The sequence below is a fragment of the Myxine glutinosa genome, chromosome 12 (assembly GCF_964187855.1).
Source record: "Myxine glutinosa chromosome 12, kmMyxGlut1.1, whole genome shotgun sequence".
In the NCBI taxonomy this organism is placed as follows: domain Eukaryota; kingdom Metazoa; phylum Chordata; class Myxini; order Myxiniformes; family Myxinidae; genus Myxine; species Myxine glutinosa.
Window position 1 is genome coordinate 62,648,469 of NC_136272.1, and position 19,631 is coordinate 62,668,099.

At 47.4% G+C, this 19,631-nt stretch overlaps 1 protein-coding gene across 2 annotated transcripts in view; it reads right to left on the minus strand.

Moving 5' to 3' along the window:
• Positions 1 to 17,268, minus strand: part of LOC137437467 (fibulin-5) — a 57,744-nt gene extending 40,476 nt beyond the window's left edge. Inside the window, exons 1-2 of one of the 2 annotated variants that reach the window (XM_068131811.2) lie at positions 16,962 to 17,268; positions 12,433 to 12,514 (exon numbers count right to left, since the gene is read on the minus strand). In XM_068131811.2, coding sequence (XP_067987912.2) covers positions 12,433 to 12,514; positions 16,962 to 17,078 — 199 coding nt within the window. In that variant the 5' untranslated portion in view covers positions 17,079 to 17,268. The remainder of the gene's footprint in view (positions 1 to 12,432; positions 12,515 to 16,961) is intronic. The other variant, XM_068131813.2, reaches the window with a different exon arrangement.
• Positions 17,269 to 19,631: the final 2,363 nt, after the last annotated feature.

Below are 19,631 nucleotides of genomic sequence, written 5' to 3' on the forward strand. Positions count from 1 at the left end.
TATCTTATGATACTCACACACCCACTTCCTGTGGGAACGGCAGGTAGGGTCATGTTATTATCCTCTCTGGAGTACATAGATTACAGTATATCTAGGCTCGGGTTAATTAGTCGATAAGCATATAATAGGGAGGGATGTGATAAGCATATAATGCCTCAAAAACGTCAAGTTTTAGCAGTAGCGAATGTTTAAAAAGGTAATCGTACATGTTTTTGGTTTATATATATATACGACGAGGGCCAGTCAATAAGTAACCTTAAAATGGTGACATAAATTTGAGAATGTAATGTGTGTAGTTGTAGTCGACATATGTCATATCGATGGATAAGAGTCATGTTTTGCCTGTTTTAGATCTGGCTACTGTTACATATTTATGTGAATGTATGTGAATTACCATGCAGGTGTTTGCTTCCGTGTGTAGTATATTAAGTTGTTGTGTAGTTGTTGTGGTTGGAGGGTCAGGAGCCCTTCTGAAAGAGTGGCAGGAAACGGAAGTGGCCGGAAGCGGAAGTGACGGGAAACGGAGGAGAAAAGACACGAGGGAAAGGAAGGTTTCTTCTTCCTCGCCCCGCTCCGACAAAAGGTGGAAGCGACCTTACGCTGCGCGGAAAACGCGCCGTTGCGAAACGTCTGGCGAGAGGAGTTACCTGGGCGGTAAATACCTTTGGACACGTCCAGTCACTGTGAGTTCGTGCACGAAACCAAGCGTCCGGGACAGTTTGCCCCGTCTACAAAGACGCGTACGGGTCCGCACGTTGGGCCTCGCTCGCGTCGGAAGCCGCGCTGGGTTTTGCCCCGTCTACAAAGACGCGTACGGGTCCGCACGTTGGGCCTCGCTCGCGTCGGAAGCCGCGCTGGGTTTTTGCCCAGCTACAAGGACGCGTAAGAGTCGCACTTGGGGCCTCGCGCACGTTGGACGCCGCGCTGGGTTTGCCCCGTGGCTTGGCAAGGAGGTGCGCTGCAGCCGCGGCCCCAGTCCGAGACGGCACGTTTAGAGCACGTCCGCCCGGGGCTCGTTCAACCGCCCGTGTGCGGAGAGGAGAGACATTGACCACGGAGGGAGTCAGGAGTGGGGCTCACGTGAGGAATGTATAAGATTAAGATGGCCATCTTAGAGTTTGTGTAGATGAGTTCACATGGTTGTAATATTGATTGTGCATTGTTGATGGTTGTTGATTGCTCAGTGAATATATTATTGATTATTCCGGATCCTTGGTGTGGGGTTTCTTCTTGACCGGAATTCATATTGATTGCGTTACGAAAGCGTATAAACCATATATCTTGCTGGCGAAGGTCCTCTCACGGTCCGGGGGTCACCGAGACCTGGTATGCACTGAGGGGACCACGTAACAGAATTGGGGGCTCGTCCAAATTACGATTTGCGGTTTCGCAATTGGGTCTACGTCCGGGATCTAAAAGTGTATAAAATAATAAAATAATAATATTTTTGGTAATTAAAATTTATTAATTAATTATTAATTGGTAATATTTTTTTTTTGAGAAATTGGGGAAAGTCTTGGGGTGAAGGTTAACAGGTGTTAACGATAGGCACCATGGCGTTTGTGGCACAGAACTTTGGGGTAACCCCGAGTGAGGCACAGTTCCGAGCATTGCTAAAGTCGGATCTCTTGAAATTGGCCAAACATTTTAACTTGGAGGTCCGAACTAATTTGAGGAAGGCAGAGTTGCAGGCCACGGTGATACAATCTATGGTGGGATTAGGAACATGGGACGAGTTAGCCTGGGAGTGGCTACCCGAAGAACCAGAAGACGTTGAGCTCCGGAAACTGGAGTTGCAATTACGGAGCCAGGAACGGATAAAAGAAGAGGAAAGGAAAGCAGAAAAGGAAAGAGCAGAAGAAGAAAGGAAAGCAGAAGAGAGAAGAGAAGAGAAACAAGCACAAGAAAGGAGAGTGGAACGAGAACTCCAGGAAAGGTTAGCAGAAGAAGAAAGGAAAGCAGAAAAGGAAAGAGCAGAAGAAGAAAGGAAAGCAGAAAAGGAAAGAGCAGAAGAAGAAAGGAAAGCAGAAAAGGAAAGAGCAGAAGAAGAAAGGAAAGCAGAAAAGGAAAGAGCAGAAGAAGAAAGGAAAGCAGAAAAGGAAAGAGCAGAAGAAGAAAGGAAAGCAGAAAAGGAAAGAGCAGAAGAAGAAAGGAAAGCAGAGGAGAGGAGAGAAGAGAAACAAGCAGAGGAAAGGAGAGTGGAAAGAGAACTCCAGGAAAGAAGAGAAAAGGAACAAGCAGAGGAAAGGAGAGCTGCAAGGGACCTCGAAGCAGAGGAGAGAAAAGCGGAAAGGGAATTAAAGGAACGTGACATGCAGCTTCAGCAAGAAATCAAATTCAAGGAGCTGGAGTTAATGAGAGAACGGGGAGAGGCACCACCCTTGCTGACGGGGTCGACACCTAACCAGAAAACCTGGGATGTGGGCAGACATGTGAGGCTGGTTCCACCGTTCAGTGAAAAGGAAGTCGCGAAATTCTTCCCACACTTTGAGAAAGTGGCTCGACAATTAAACTGGCCGGAGGAGGCCTGGACCATACTCGTACAAAGTGTGCTGGTGGGGAAAGCTCAGGAAATTTATTCGGCATTACCAATGGACCAATGTGCAGATTATGAGGTACTGAAGAAGCACATCCTCAAGGCCTATGAGTTGGTTCCGGAAGCTTACAGGCAAAAATTCAGGAATGCCAGGAAGAGGGAGAGTGAGACCCATGTGGAGTTTGCCAGAGTGAAAGAAAACATGTTTGATCGGTGGTGTGAGTCAAAAGGAGTCGGGAAAGACTTCGAGACATTGCGGGACTTGATCCTGGTGGAGGAATTCCAGCAGTGTGTCCACGAGGACATCAAAGTGTACCTGCAGGAAAAGAAGGTACCAAAGTTGTGGGACGCAGCCACCATGGCAGATGATTATGCCTTAACCCACCGAATAGGGGTCCACGAACCTAACTCCTCGCCTAGATCTCCGCAGGGGAGGTGGGGAACAGCAGGTGCGGAGAACGACCATACATGGCGGCGGCCTCGAGATGATTATGGGGACAACTATGATACCCCACCGGTTCGAAATCAGAGGGATGCGGGCCCAAGACAAACTTATAGTTCGGGGGGCCCGAGGCAGACCCCGAGTTTTTCCTCCGTGCCTACTTGCGCATTTTGCAAAAAACCTGGACACTTGATGTCCAGTTGTTACCTCATGAAAAGGGACAACCCAGAGCGGAGTCCGACTATTACAACTCCGAATGCGATGGCTAGCGTAAGAAATCGCCATCAAGAGGGTTACCAACCATTTGTTTCCGAGGGGTTTGTGTCACTGGATGGAGCCTCGACTAACCGGAGACCGGTTAGGATATTGAGAGACACAGGGGCCCATCAATCTTTAATGCTTGAAGGCATTTTGCCATGGTCCGAGGAGACGGCAACGGGGGATAGTGTTCGTTTACAGGGGATCGGGGGCGGTGTTAGTGCTCCCCTTCAGGTCATCCAGTTGGAGTCCGATTTGGTGTCAGGACCGGTCACCGTCGGTTTACAAGCCACGTTTCCTGTAGAGGGTGTATCTGTGGTTCTCGGGAATGATTTGGCCGGGGGTCAAGTTTATGGTAACCTGAGGGTTGATAAAGAGCCCAGCAGGGAAAATAACACCACACCAGCTCGGGATGGTGACAAAAGTGCCAAGTTATTTGTAGGGGGACTGAACTTCAAAACAGAGGAAGAAGTTCTGACCTCTGTCTTCAACAGATATGGGCCGCTGGTGGAAGTGCGGTTGGTAAGAGACTGGGAAACGCAACAGTCAAGAGGGTTCGGCTTTGTCACGTTTGCCAGCACAAAAGACGCCAGAGAGGCAGAGAAGAATTGGAATGGCAAGGATTTGGAGGGTCGGACCATAACAGTAGGGAAGGCATTTCGTAGGCGTCGAGAGGTCTACAGGAGAGGACAACTGGGCGGTAGTTTTGGTGGTGGCCGCAGTCAATATTATTATGGAGGCTCCCTGAGTTACGGCCGCTCCCGAAGGAAGAATTGGCAAAGTAGTGGCCGAGAAGAAGACCGGTATTCAGGGGACTACAGGGACCAGTGGTCCCACCCTAATTATTAGGGACGTTCTGAGAAGTTGAAGCACTGAAGGCGGCGGAGCCGCCGAGCCAAGATTCCTACACGAATTAACCGTGAACGCCGTTCCTAAAGGCGTCCATGTAGTGAACTTTCCTGCACGGACTAACCGTGAACTCCACGTTCCTCAAGGCGCCCATGTAGAGAACTTTCCTGCACGGACTAACCGTGAACTCCACGTTCCTCAAGGCGCCCATGTAGAGAACTTTCCTGCACGGACTAACCGTGAACTCCGCGTTCCTAAAGGCATCCATGTAGTGAATACTCGGCTTGGCCTCCCGGAAAAGTGCTATCGAGTGGCTTAACTGGCTTTATTTTTAAGTGATAACTGTGCCCGGGGGGAACTGATAATGTGGGGGGGTTGAGTTATCTGGTTTGTTTCTCCAAATTGGCCGGCAAAGAAAGTTTTCGCTGGGTTCAAACTTTCTTTCTTGAAGGGGGGGAGTGTTACATATTTATGTGAATGTATGTGAATTACCATGCAGGTGTTTGCTTCCGTGTGTAGTATATTAAGTTGTTGTGTAGTTGTTGTGGTTGGAGGGTCAGGAGCCCTTCTGAAAGAGTGGCAGGAAACGGAAGTGGCCGGAAGCGGAAGTGACGGGAAACGGAGGAGAAAAGACACGAGGGAAAGGAAGGTTTCTTCTTCCTCGCCCCGCTCCGACAAAAGGTGGAAGCGACCTTACGCTGCGCGGAAAACGCGCCGTTGCGAAACGTCTGGCGAGAGGAGTTACCTGGGCGGTAAATACCTTTGGACACGTCCAGTCACTGTGAGTTCGTGCACGAAACCAAGCGTCCGGGACAGTTTGCCCCGTCTACAAAGACGCGTACGGGTCCGCACGTTGGGCCTCGCTCGCGTCGGAAGCCGCGCTGGGTTTTGCCCCGTCTACAAAGACGCGTACGGGTCCGCACGTTGGGCCTCGCTCGCGTCGGAAGCCGCGCTGGGTTTTTGCCCAGCTACAAGGACGCGTAAGAGTCGCACTTGGGGCCTCGCGCACGTTGGACGCCGCGCTGGGTTTGCCCCGTGGCTTGGCAAGGAGGTGCGCTGCAGCCGCGGCCCCAGTCCGAGACGGCACGTTTAGAGCACGTCCGCCCGGGGCTCGTTCAACCGCCCGTGTGCGGAGAGGAGAGACATTGACCACGGAGGGAGTCAGGAGTGGGGCTCACGTGAGGAATGTATAAGATTAAGATGGCCATCTTAGAGTTTGTGTAGATGAGTTCACATGGTTGTAATATTGATTGTGCATTGTTGATGGTTGTTGATTGCTCAGTGAATATATTATTGATTATTCCGGATCCTTGGTGTGGGGTTTCTTCTTGACCGGAATTCATATTGATTGCGTTACGAAAGCGTATAAACCATATATCTTGCTGGCGAAGGTCCTCTCACGGTCCGGGGGTCACCGAGACCTGGTATGCACTGAGGGGACCACGTAACACTACATTGAGCGTATGACGTCAGTAGAGTAGTTCCAAGATGGCAGCTTCTTTAGAAGCATGCACCAGGGAGGAGCAACGTTCTATCATCCGTTTCTTGGGAAGTTTGGGTGTGAATCGCAGTGAAATGCATCGCAGAAAGAAGATGAATTATGGTGACGCATGTTTATCGCTGCAGCAGGTGTACGACTGGGACAGGAAGTTTAAAAGTGCAGTGTCCAGTGTGGCAGATGCTGCTCGCTCGAGCCGGCCTCACACAGCCGACACACCAGAAATGGTTGCAGGAGTTGGGCGCGTGCCAAGGGAAAACCGTCGCATTATGCTGGATGAAGTAGTCTCCCAAATTAACATTAGCCATGGTTCAGCACACCATATCATTCACAACGTGCTGGGTTCTGCAAAGTGTCTGCAAGGTGGGTGCCTAGACAAATACACCCGAACTGAAAGAACGGTGAGTGGATGCATGTGAAGAACTTCTGTGACGTTACGAAACAGAAGGCGACGCTTTCATACAGCATGTAGTGACTGGGGATGAAAGCTGTGTCCACGACTTTCAGCCAGAAACGAAGAGGGCAAGCAAAGAGTGGCGCCATTAAACTTCGCCAAAGCCGGAAAAATTCCGCACACAGCCGTCCGCTGGAAAAGTGATGCTGACACTCTTCTGGGACAGTCGAGACCCACTTGTAGAGCATTACATGCCCAGAGGGACCACAGTCGCTGCTGCATTATACTGCGACCTCCTTAAAAATCATCTGAAACCAGCAATCAGATCAAAACGTCGTGGACTACTCACTACCGGTGTTCTGCTGCAGCATGACAATGCGCGGCCCCATACTGCCCGCGCTTACAGCTGCAACAATTGAGGACCTGCATTTTGAGTGTCTTCCTCATCCACCCTACTCGCCAGATCTCGCCCCTTTGGATTACCACATCTTCGGGCCACTTAAAGAAGCACTTGGTAGAACCAATTTCCGATCCGACGAAGAGGTCCAGAGAGGCGGTGCACGAATGGCCACACAAGCAACAAAAAGATGTTTTTTCTCGAGGAATCCAGGCTTTAGTAAAGCGCTGGAAACAAATGCATTGAACGCAATAGAGATGATGTTGAAAAATAACAGTTGCTACACACGTATGCTGGAAAAGTGATAAGTTGTGAAAAATATTTTAAGGTTACTTATTGACTGCCCTTCGTAGTATAAAGCCCGTCAAAAATGATGGGTTGGAACAGTTTTTGAAGGTACAGCCTGTGAGCATGCCAAAGTCTGAAGTATGGGCCTCGTGTCATATGTGTTTATATCATCTTTATTTATTAGACATCATACAGATGTTAGATGTTGATCCCTGGTGTTGGGCTAGCGGCTAGGGTGCCGGCTTAGGATACCTAGGATCCTGGGTTCGTAATCCCGGTCAATCGCTGAATTAACGCCAGGGGGGTTGACTCAGCCTGTCATCCTTCCGAGGTCGGCTAATTGAGTACCAGTTCACTGGTAATTCCCTGCTTGTCGTTAAAGGCGGCAAAAAGGGTTGGCGTCAGGAAGGGCATCCGGCCGTAAAACATTGCTTCAAAAAGGGGACCGAAAAACAACAACAACCACAGTTCCCGAAAAAGGCCAACCCCCGCTTGCGGGGAAAAATGGCCTCTAAAGGTGGGTTTTTTTTTTATACAGATGAAAATGATCACTCGTTTTACTCTGCGCTCATTGCACATCACGTGAAGCAAATTTCACCTCCCAGTGCCTTGTATTTATTTATGATTACAAAAATACCGCTTCCGTACATCGACCTTGAGACTCAGTTTGCAAGCCACCGTCTACATTTCCAATGTAAGAGGCAGAATTACTCTTCTTTTGGGTCTTCGGAGACCTTGGGGTCTTTTGTGTCCATGGGGTATTTTGTGTCCTTGGGATATTTTGGGTCTTCATGGTATTTTGTGTCTTTTGGGTATTCTGGTTCATCGGCATCTTTTGAGTCATTTGAGTATTTTGGGTCCTCTATCTGGATCTTTGGGGTATTTGAGGGTCTTTGGGGTAATTTGGATCTTAGGGGTAATTTGGGTATTTGGGGTCCACTGGGTCTTTAAGGGTCTTCGGGGTCTTTTGGATTGTTTGGGTCTTCTGGGTCTTTAAGAGTCTTTGGGATATTTTGAGTGTTTGGGATATTTGGGGTCTTTGGGGTATTCAGGGTATTTGGGGTCTTTGGGGTGCATTGGGTCTTCAGGTTATTTTCAGTCTTTTGGGTCTTCAGAGTCCTTGGGGGGTCTTCTGCATCCTTGGGGTTTTTTGGGTCCTCTGGGTCATTTGGGTCCTCAGAGTTGTTTGGGTCTTTTGGATCCTCAGGGTATTTTGGATCCTCAGAGTCTTTTGGGTCTTCTGGATATTTTGGGTCTTTGGGGTCCATTGGGTCTTCAGGGTCTTTTCAGTATTTTGGGTCTTCAGGGTCAATTCGGTCTTCGGGGTATTTAAGGGTCTTTGGAGTATTTGGGTCTTTGGGGTATTTACGGTCTTCATGGTCTTTTGTGTCTTTAACAGTCTTCAGGGTCTTTTGGGTCTTCAATGTTTTTTGGGCGTTTGTGGTCCATTGGCTCCTCAGGCTCTTTTGGGTAGTTTGGGTCTTCGGGGTATTTTGTATCTTCAGAGTCCTTGGGGGTCTTCTGAGTCCTTTGGGTCTTTTGGGTCATCTGGGTCATTTGGGTCCTCAGGGTTTTTTGGGTCTTTTGTATCCTTGGGGTCTTTTGGGTCTTCAGGGTCCATTGGGTCTTTGGGGTCCATTGAGTCTTTGGGGTCTTTTGGGTCTTGAGGGTATTTTGGGTCTTCAGAGTCCTTGGGTTCTTCTGGGTCTTCATGGTCTTTGGGGTATTTATGGTCTTCAAGGGTCTTTTCAGTCTTTTTGGTATTCAGGGTCTTTATGGGTCTTTGGGGTATTTTGGGTCTTTTCGGTCTTTTAAGACCTCTGGGTCATTGGGATCTTCAGGTTCTTTAAGGGTCCTAGGGGTATTTTGGGTCTTCATGGTATTTAATGGTCTTTGGGGTATTTTGGGTCTTTAGGGTATTTTGGCTCTTCAGTATATTTGGGGTATTTTATGGTCTTTTAACGATCTTTGGGGTATTTTTGGGTCTTTGGGTCTTCGAGGTACAAGGTCTTTTGGGTTTTCGGGGTCTCTTGGGTCTTCGGGGTATTTTGGGTGTTTGAGGCCCATTGGATCTTCAGGTTCTTTTCGGTCTTTTGGGTGTTTTGGGTCTTTGTGGTATTTTAGGTTTTCATAGTGTGTTGGGTCTTCTGGGTCCTTGGGGTCTTTTGGGTCCTCTGGGTCTTTAAGGGTCTTTTAAGTCTTTAGGGTATTCAGGGTCTTTATGGGTTTTGGGGAATTTTGGGTCTTCAGGGTCTTTTGGATTTTGTGGTCATTAAGGGTCTTATGGAATTTGGGGTATTTTGGGTTTTCAAGGTCGTTTTGGTCTTTTAAGTACTCTGGGTCTTTTGGGTCTTCTGGGTCTTTTTTCAGGATATTTTGGGTTTTAGGGGTCCATTGGGTCTTCAGTGTCTTTTCAGTCTTTGGGGTATTTTGGGTATTTTGGGTCTTCAGAGTCCTTGGGAGTCTTCTGCATCCTTGGGGTCTTTTGGGTCCTCTGGGTCGTTTGGGTCCTCGGGGTTGTTTGGGTCTTTTGGATCCTTGTGGTCTTTTGTGTCTTCAGGGTCTTTGGGGTCCATTAGGTCTTCAGGGTCTTTTGGGTCTTTAGAGTCCTTGAGGTCTTCTAGGTCCTTGGGATCTTCTGGGTTTTCATGGTATTTTGTGTCTTTAACCGTCTACAGGGTACTTTGGGTCCTTGGGTATTTTGGGTGTTTGGAGTCCTTGTGGTCTTTGGAGTCTTCAGAGTGTTTTAGGTCTTTTAACCGGTAGACACACAGTCGTGTTCAAAGATTGCCTATTAACCCCCCCCCCCCCCCCAATCCCAACTCAAATCCCTCCTAATGCACTACTCAAAGCCTTTAAAACCTACCCTATGTAGGAGGAAAGAAAGACACACACACACACACACACACACACACACACACACACACACACACAGTGTTTTGTATGGTATATATATATGTATATATATATATATATATATATATATATATATATATATATATATATATATATATATATATATATATATTGTTGCGGTTCTGAGAAATGTACATATTGATTAATAAAGGTTAAAGGTTTGCCCCCATAGTTAGTCTACATGCAACACGTAGGCAACCTCAGAACATTAGTTATGTCATAGTATATGTGTAGAATAAGGCCATTTCCAATAGTGATACCTGCGTTGTGTAAAATAAATAAGAGTAGGTCCCATTCATTTAGCGGCCCACCCTCCAAATCTACCTCGTTGGGCAGCATCCAGTCTGCGCCCCATTGTTGCAATTGCCCTCGCATTGGGATGCTCAAACCAGCCAAATGCCACGAGGTAAGCCTGAAAAGGGGGAGGAGCGCAAGGTCGGGGTGTGGCCACGTCAAGCAGACGTCAGGGGCGGAGCCGGTAAGAGTCAACGACCAATCAGGGCTCAGGTGGAATGGCGTGAGGGGCGTGGTCAAAGCGCGGCTGGCAAATTCCAGAGGGTTCGCTGGGCGGCACTATATAAACGCGCACGCAAAGCCCTTCCAGAGGACTGGCCAGAAGGAGTTTATGCGCTTTACCAAGAGGACTGTGCGGAGAGGACTGGCCAGAAGGAGTATATGTGCTTTACCAGAGGACTGGCCAGAAGGACTGATGCGCTTTATCGAGAGGACTGATGAGCGAGGGGCTTTGTAACAGGACTTGAGGATATTCGCGCATTACAAAGGACTGGCACGATTCGCGCATTACAGAGGACTGGAGGATATACGCGCTTTGTTGGAAGGACTGGCCAGAAGGAGTATATGCGCTTTACCAAGAGGACTTGAGGATATTCGCGCATTACAAAGGACTGGCACGATTCACGCATTACAAAGGACTATTGGAAGCGGCGCATTAAAGAGGACGATTGGGAGAGGCGCTTCGCCCTTTGAACTGTTGGAGCGCATATAGCGCCGGTTCGTTTATTACATACGTGGCTGAGCCACGAAATAACCGCCAGCCTAGCGTAACTTTTCCCCGATAATTGTCCGATCCGCGCCAACGACACGCGAGGAACGCCTCCGTCTGCTCAACCCTCTTCGTCCTACCATCTTCTCCGTGGGCGAGTCGGGGACCGGAGCGAGCTGTGGACGCCATTCCTTGGACCATCGCCCCGACCATCTACATCCCCGTGTGAGTGTGTGTGTGTGTGTGCGGGCCCGTTTGTCCTGGGATAAGTTAACTGTTTTTAAGGCTTCACTGTGTACTTCTCCTTCTTCCTGTGCAAATTATTAATAAATCAATTGTTCTTCCTGTTTCTTCCTAATTCGACCGTATCAGTCTTTTCCTCCATTGGGTAAGCGTGGCACGATTCGGCACCGCTCAAATCGGGTTAGTTCCTGTTAACAGCTCGGATCACGGCTCGCTATCGCTCGGTGTGTCCACTAAAACCGTGGTTTGGGCAGGGTTATTTCCTTGCTTCTTGGGAGGCGCTGGTAATTAGGTAATAGGAATAATTCGGCCTACCACCCTATTCAGCGCTGACCGGAAGGACCGTCATAGCCCCGGATCACGTCGGCTAGATAAAAGACAAGGGGATTAATCCCCCCTTGGTAAGGGGAAGGCCGACGTTGAGATCCGCAACAATATATATATATATATTTTTTTGTTTTTCTGGTGGGGGTGCTCCACGAAAAACACCTCACAAAAACCAAAGGTGGATGGAGGTTATATTTTCACCCCTGTCTGTCTGTCTGTCCGTTTTTTGGGGGGTATTTTGGGTTTTCAGGACGTGGTCTGTTTTTGTCTTTTGTTATTGACATTTTGTTTAGTGGTATTTTGTCTGCCTCAAATATCTCAAAAGTTGTGGACGGGTTTGGACGAAACTTGGTGGAGAGGTTGGGTGTGTGACAAGGACGATTCGATTTTGGTGAAGATCTGAATGTGGATTCGGATATGAGAATTATGTATTTTTTAAGTGATTCTTCACCATTGGGAGATTATGGCCAAAAACGATACATGGCAGGATATCTTAAAAAGTTGTGGACGGATGATTTTGATTAAATATGATTCTGTATTGTGATTTTCTGGTCTACTCTGGTATACAAAACGTAAACTGTTTACCTGCCGAAGGTATGCTCTCTGCTGAGTGCCGTTCTCGTTACTTTTGTTATTACAAGCGGTCTTGGACGGTCCACAATAAGCTATCTATACACCTTAACACGAGGTTACTAGTTAAAGCTAGTTGTTTTAACTAGCGGGGTTGTTTTAACTAAGAAAAGAAATAGGAGGGAAGAAGATTGGAGAGAGAAAGGAATGCGACACCTATGATGGGGATGGTGAAAACGATGTTGGGTTTCACATCTGCTTATTCATGTTACCTGATGTGCTTCCTCCCAATCGCTCTTGGGGTTAAGGTACTTAACACTCGACACCTGGATGAAGTCCACTTCGTGCTCGAAACATCAGACCTAACTAAGCCTTACAGACAGGGTAGCTATACTAGTTGGTGGTACCTTCATTAATAAATAAGTAATATTCTTCCAATTAAATTATAAAAGGGCATTATTAACCACATGATCAATCACAGTGATATTGCAAGGAAAGATGGCGTCTGAATTGTTACCTGGACCTTCATCATTTCGTATGGCGGTTTGAGTCAACATTCTAACCATGGCAGAGGCGAATGATGCAGAGTTAGAGTTTGCTCGCCAATGGCAGACGGTGATAGGATGATACAAAATAACGAAATGTTGACCCTGGACCGCAGCTTTAGCTCAATGATTATAGACACGTCATCCAATGTCATACACCTGGTACCTTCGCACTGGTTCCTCTCCGGGTTGAAGTCGTATCCATCCGGGCAGATCTGCGGATTTAAGATGGGCTGTACAAATTGGAACTTGGACACATGTCGACACATGGGCGGGAAACAGACAAATTAATGCACAAAGTAAATGCATGATCTTGCATTATTATATACACTATTTACTCCTTGATTTCATCTGAACAGCATCTTTAGCAAAATAACTGCTATTTCATGGAATTTGTCTCCACATGCATCTACACAATAAAATACCGAGCACAACAAAGTGCAGCTACACACAGAATCACATTTATATGAAGCGTCATCACGTTAATCTAGTCCCAAGTGGATGCGTCATCACGTTATTCTCGTCACAAGTGGATGCGTCATCACGTTATTCTCGTCACAAGTGGCTGCGTCATCACATTAGTCTCGTTAGAGTGGCTGCGTCATCACGTTATTCTCGTCACAAGTGGCTGCGTCATCACATTAGTCTCGTTGCAGAGTGGCTGCGTCATCACGTTATTCTCGTCACAAGTGGCTGCGTCATCACATTAGTCTCGTTACAGAGTGGCTGCGTCATCACGTTATTCTCGTCACAAGTGGCTGCGTCATCATGTTATGCTCATCACAAGTGGCTGCGTCATCACGTTAGTCTTCTCACAAGTCGCTGCGTCATCACATTAGTCTCGTTAGAGTAGCTGCATCATCACGTTATTCTCGTCACAAGTGGCTGCGTCATCACGTTATTCTCCTCACAAATGGCTGCGTCATCACGTTAGCCTCATTACAGAGTGGCTGCGTCATCACGTTATTCTCGTCACAAGTGGTTGCGTCATCACATTAGTCTCGTTACAGAGTGGCTGTGTCATCACGTTATTCTTGTCACAAGTGGCTGCGTCATCATGTTATTCTCGTCACAAGTGGCTGCGTCATCACGTTAGTCTTCTCACAAGTCGCTGCATCATCACATTAGTCTGGTTACAGAGTAGCTGCATCATCACATTATTCTCGTCACAAGTGGCTGCTTCATCACGTTATTCTCGTCACAAGTGGCTGCTTCATCACGTTATTCTCATCACAAGTGGCTGCTTCATCACGTTATTCTCGTCACAAGTGGCTGCGTCATCACATTATTCTCGTTACAGAGTGGCTGCGTCATGACGTTATTCTCGTCACAAGTGGCTGCGTCATCACGTTATTCTTGTCACAAGTGGCTGCGTCATCACATTAGTCTCGTTACAGAGTGGCTGCATCATCACGTTAGTCTCGTCACAAGTCGCTGTGTCATCAGGTTATTCTCCTCACAAATGGCTGCGTCATCACGTTAGTCTCGTTACAGAGTGGCTGCATCATCACGTTAGTCTCATCACTAGTCGCTGTGTCATCAGGTTACTCTCCTCACAAATGGCTGCATCATCACGTTAGTCTCGTCACAAGTGGCTGCGTCATCACGTTATTCTTGTCACAAGTGGCTGCGTCATCACATTCGTCTCGTTACAGAGTGGCTGCATCATCACGTTAGACTCGTCACAAGTCGCTGTGTCATCAGGTTATTCTCCTCACAAATGGCTGCGTCATCACGTTAGTCTCGTTACAGAGTGGCTGCGTCATCACGTTAGTCTCGTCACAAGTGGCTGTGTCATCACCTTAGTCTCCTCACAAGTTGCTGCGTCATCACGTTAGTCTCGTTACAGAGTTGCTGCATCATCACGTTAGTCTCATCACAGAGTGGCTGCGTCATCACGTTAGTCTCGTCACAAGTGGCTGCATCATCACCTTAGTCTCCTCAGAAGTTGTTGCGTCATCATCTTATTCTCGTTACAGAGTTGCTGCGTCATCATGTTAGTGGCGTCACAAGTGGATGCATCATCATGTTAGTCTATTTACAGAGTGGCTGCGTCATAACATTAGTGTCATCACAAGTGGCTGCGTCATCACGTTAGTCTCCTCACAAGTCGCTGTGTCATCACGTTATTCTCATTGCAGAGTGGCTGCGTCGTCACGTTAGTTTCGTTACAGAATGACTGCATCATCACGTTAGTCTTCTCACAAGTCGCTGTGTCATCACGTTATTCTCATTACAGAGTGGCTGCGTCATCACGTTAGTTTCGTTACAGAGTGACTGCATCATCACGTTAGTCTCGTTACAGAGTGGAGGCATCATCACGTTAGTCTTGTAACTAGTCGCTGCGTCATTATGTTAGTCTCGTTACAGAGTGGAGGCATCATCACGTTAGTCTTGTAACTAGTCGCTGCGTCATTACGGTAGTCTCCTCACAAGTCGCTGCGTCATTACGTTAGTGTCCTCACATGTGGCTGTGTCATCACGTTATTCTCATCACAAGTCGCTGTGTCATCACGTTAGTCTCCTCACAAGTTGTTGCGTCATCACGTTAGACTCCTCACAAGTGTCTGCCTCATCACGTTAGTCTCCTCACAAGTGGCTGCGTCATCACGTTAGTCTCCTCACAAGTGGCTGTGTCATCACGTTAGTCTCCTCACAAGTCGCTGCGTCATCACGTTATTCTCATCACAAGTCGCTGTGTCATCACGTTATTCTCATCACAAGTCGCTGTGTCATCACGTTATTCTCGTCACAAGTGGCTGCGTCATCACATTAGTCTCGTTACAGAGTGGCTGCGTCATCACGTTATTCTCGTCACAAGTGGCTGCGTCATCATGTTATTCTCATCACAAGTGGCTGCATCATCACATTAGTCTTCTCACAAGTCGCTGCGTCATCACATTAGTCTCGTTACAGAGTAGCTGCATCATCACGTTATTCTCGTCACAAGTGGCTGCGTCATCACATTATTCTCGTTACAGAGTGGCTGCGTCATCACGTTATTCTTGTCACAAGTGGCTGCGTCATCACATTAGTCTCGTTACAGAGTGGCTGCATCATCACGTTCGTCTCGTCACTAGTCGCTGTGTCATCAGGTTATTCTCCTCACAAATGGCTGCGTCATCACGTTAGTCTCGTCACAAGTGGTTGCGTCATCACATTAGTCTCGTTACAGAGTGGCTGCGTCATCACGTTCGTCTCGTCACTAGTCGCTGTGTCATCAGGTTATTCTCCTCACAAATGGCTGCGTCATCACGTTAGTCTCGTCACAAGTGGCTGTGTCATCACCTTAGTCTCCTCACAAGTTGCTGCGTCATCGTGTTATTCTCGTTACAGAGTTGCTGCGTCATCACGTTAGTCTCATCACAGAGTGGCTGCGCCATCACGTTAGTCTCGTCATAAGTGGCTGTGTCATCACCTTAGTCTCCTCACAAGTTGCTGCGTCATCGTGTTATTCTCGTTACAGAGTTGCTGCGTCATCACGTTAGTCTCATCACAGAGTGGCTGCGTCATCACGTTAGTCTCGTCACAAGTGGCTGCGTCATCACCTTAGTCTCCTCAGAAGTTGTTGCGTCATCATCTTATTCTCGTTACAGAGTTGCTGCGTCATCATGTTAGTGGCGTCACAAGTGGATGCATCATCATGTTAGTCTTTTTACAGAGTGGCTGCGGGATCACATTAGTGTCATCACAAGTGGCTGCGTCATCACGTTAGTCTCCTCACAAGTCGCTGTGTCATCACATTATTCTCATTGCAGAGTGGCTGCGTCGTCACCTTAGTTTCGTTACAGAGTGACTGCATCATCACGTTAGTCTTCTCACAAGTCGCTGTGTCATCACGTTATTCTCATTACAGAGTGGCTGCGTCATCACGTTAGTTTCGTTACAGAGTGACTGCATCATCACGTTAGTCTCGTTACAGAGTGGAGGCATCATCATGTTAGTCTTGTAACTAGTCGCTGCATCATTACGTTAGTCTCCTCACAAGTGGCTGTGTCATCACGTTATTCTCATCACAAGTCGCTGCGTCATTACGTTAGTCTCCTCACAAGTGGTGTGTCATCACGTTATTCTCATCACAAGTCGCTGTGTCATCACGTTAGTCTCCTCACAAGTTGTTGCGTCATCACGTTAGACTCCTCACAAGTGGCTGTCTCATCACAAGTCGCTGTGTCATCACGTTAGTCTCCTCACAAGTGTTTGCCTCATCACGTTAGTCTCCTCACAAGTGGCTGCGTCATCCCGTTATTCTCATCACAAGTCTCTGCGTCATCACGTTATTCTCGCAACAAGTCGCTGCCTCATCACGTTAGTCTCGCAACAAGTCTCTGCGTCATCACGTTAGTCTCGTCGCTATATGCTGCGTCATACGTTCGCAGGATTGCGTCATCACGTCTTTTCACAGCGAGGGACGAGTCAGTGCTCAGTGCATAGGCTGAGGCATAGTTTTGGTTTTGCGTGAGTACTCAGCGTCACGACACGTCTTGCACTGATAAATGTAACATAGTACTTAACAACAAGAAGCACTTTGTGATATTATTAAATATTGTTAAAATATTAATTGTTAAAGCAAAGGTATCAATAAATCAATACTCCATGGTCGATATAAAGACACAGCTGGCTGGATAAACCATCATCAGCCCATATGTTCAGTGCTGATTGCTGAAGATCCTTGATTTGCGAGTTAAGACTTACGTCTTGGGAGAGACCTTCGCTGTGCTGACTGCAGGAGAAGTGGCAGAGGGAGAACAAGAGTAGTATCCCGAGGGGGGTCGCCATCCAGAGGGGGCTCATCTTCCTGGGGGGGCTCATCTTCCCAGCCTCCGAGCTCAGAAGGTTTGTCCGCTTTGAGACACGTGGGACGCGCTGGGGTCTTGGCCTCGGGATTGAGAAGGAATATGGTGGGGCTAGTTAGATACAGCGAGGAAAGCGTGCGAAGTTCGAGCGGGAGCGGAAGAGTCCGCGTGTAATGTGAGACCCCGGGACGCGCGCGTTCTCTGTTGCTGCGCCCCCTCCTCCTCCCCCGATGTGACGCGATCCGCCCCACGCGCCCTCCCCGGCGAACCACACGACCTGCGATCATCATCATCGATGTAATGGGTCACTCCATGCGAATGTGCAGGTAACGTGCGGCACGTGACTACAGGGTCTGTCTGTACATGTCCCATTAGGAGTTGTCTTGGAGGAACGATCTACCTCGCCAGACATAACTCGTATTTAAGACTACCAACTGCAAACCAATTCGGTTAATAATATAAGGACAGGATGAGACGACTATATATATATATATATATATATATATATATATATATATATATATATATATATATATATATATATATATATATATATATATTGGGGTTGACTCGGCCTGTCATCCTTCCAAGGTCGTCGAAATAAGTACCAGGGTACTGGGTCCTCTCAAGGAGGTTGGTGGCAGGATTTGCACTCTGGGCGCCGTAAAACGCCTCATTCCGTAGCACACACACATAGTGGTGTGTGTCGGGATGGTGCTGAGGAGTCGTCCAAGGACGCAGTGACTTGCTGATCGAGTGTACGCTCACATCCCATATATATATATATATATATATATATATATATATATATTGTTACATGCTCCTCCCCAAACCCCGGTCACGGTGTACCTCCGAGCCCCGAGAGGAGTCGCGGCAGAAAGATGTGTTATTCTGTGTGTCAAAGATCAATGGTGAAACCACACCAATTGCTACCAACAAACAAGTATTGTATTAAGGTCACACAAGAATAACAGTACAATAACAATATGAATCAATTGTACAACCAATATATCATTCCTATGATACCATCAGTTTCGTACAATATAACTCACTGTGCTCCAAGTGAGCGAAAATAACATTCCCAATGTCTCGATCCCAGCTTCAAGCCAAAGTCGATCCACGCTCCAGTGATCGTCAGAACGATGTCTTATCGAGACCAGAATCCCGTTCGGTTGACAGTCACACTGCCAAAGATGGACAAAGGTACCCTCAAGAGGCGACTGGGAAATCACACTTTCGGGTATGGACGTTCAACGGCTCCCAATTGGCGAACCGCAATTTTCCACTCAAAATCCATGTTACACACACAAACCAGGTTACGTCTGGATGCGGTGAAATGGTTGAAGCGAGGTGAAAAACCTGGAGCGATGCGAAAATCCAGCGCGAGGCAAAATGGCCAACGGTCTGTTCTCGAGACGTAAGGCACTCCAATGATTCTCTTCGGAATCAACCGCAAAACCTGTCACGCAGGTTTATCTGTCACAGCGATAACAACTCTATCATAGGAATCCCTTTCCCAGGAAACCCCAAAGTTCGCTAGTGACCCTCGTTCACCAGCGTTTGCTCCAGACCTCCAAGTAGCTCGGCTCCTTCTCCGACCTCACTCGCTCCGCCTCTTCTTCCTCTTTTTCTTCCTACTCTTCGTCCGGTTCCTGATCAGGTTTCCGGTTTCTTTTAAAACACTAACTTTTTTTTATCTTTTGAAAACAGTAATCTCTATTTCACTTAAACAATAACAATAATAGTACATACAACCAAAAATGTTTCAAGTGGATGAAAACCACAACAACGGAAGTGACGAATCCGTAACAAATATATATATACCAGCCGAAACCCGTGGAACATCCACGGAAGGGAGGATGTGGTGTATGGATAGAGTGTACCATTATGGATGGCATAGGGGATTTGCTTGTCCGAGTAAGAGTTAGGAAGAAAGATCAATTTTCACTTGTGCAAAAATGCTACTCACAATTACATCGCCTGTGCGTCGGCCTGTGATTGAGCCAGAGAGTTGGCCTGTGAGTCAACTTCCTTTCCAATGTCTGCAAGAGTTGAAATACTGATTGTGAATGTGTAAAATTATATGAAAGAAGAACATGCATATCAACAGACGATGCTGAAGGAGTCCGGGCTCCAGCATACAACAACAACAACATGCATTTTAAAAGGCCATTTTCCCTGCTAGAGCGGGGGTTAGCCTTGCGGTCCCCATGACAATCTTCTCCATTTTGCCCTATTTTCTGCATCTCTCCTTGTTAACCCCCTTGCCCGCATTTCTTCTTCCACCATCTTTAGCCAAGTCTTTCTCGGTCTTCCCCGTCTTCTACTTCCTTCTACATTCATTTCCATCACTCTTCTCAACCAGTCACTTTCATCCTTCCTCAACACATGACCAAACCATCTCAACCTGTTCCTCTTCACAGCATCAATCACAGGCTCTATTCCCATCATCTTTCGCAATTCATCATTTGTCTTCCTCTCTCTCAACGATACTCCGCACATCCGTCGAACCATTCGCATTTCCACCCTTTCCAACCTTCGTTGCTGCTCTATGTTCATTACCCATGTC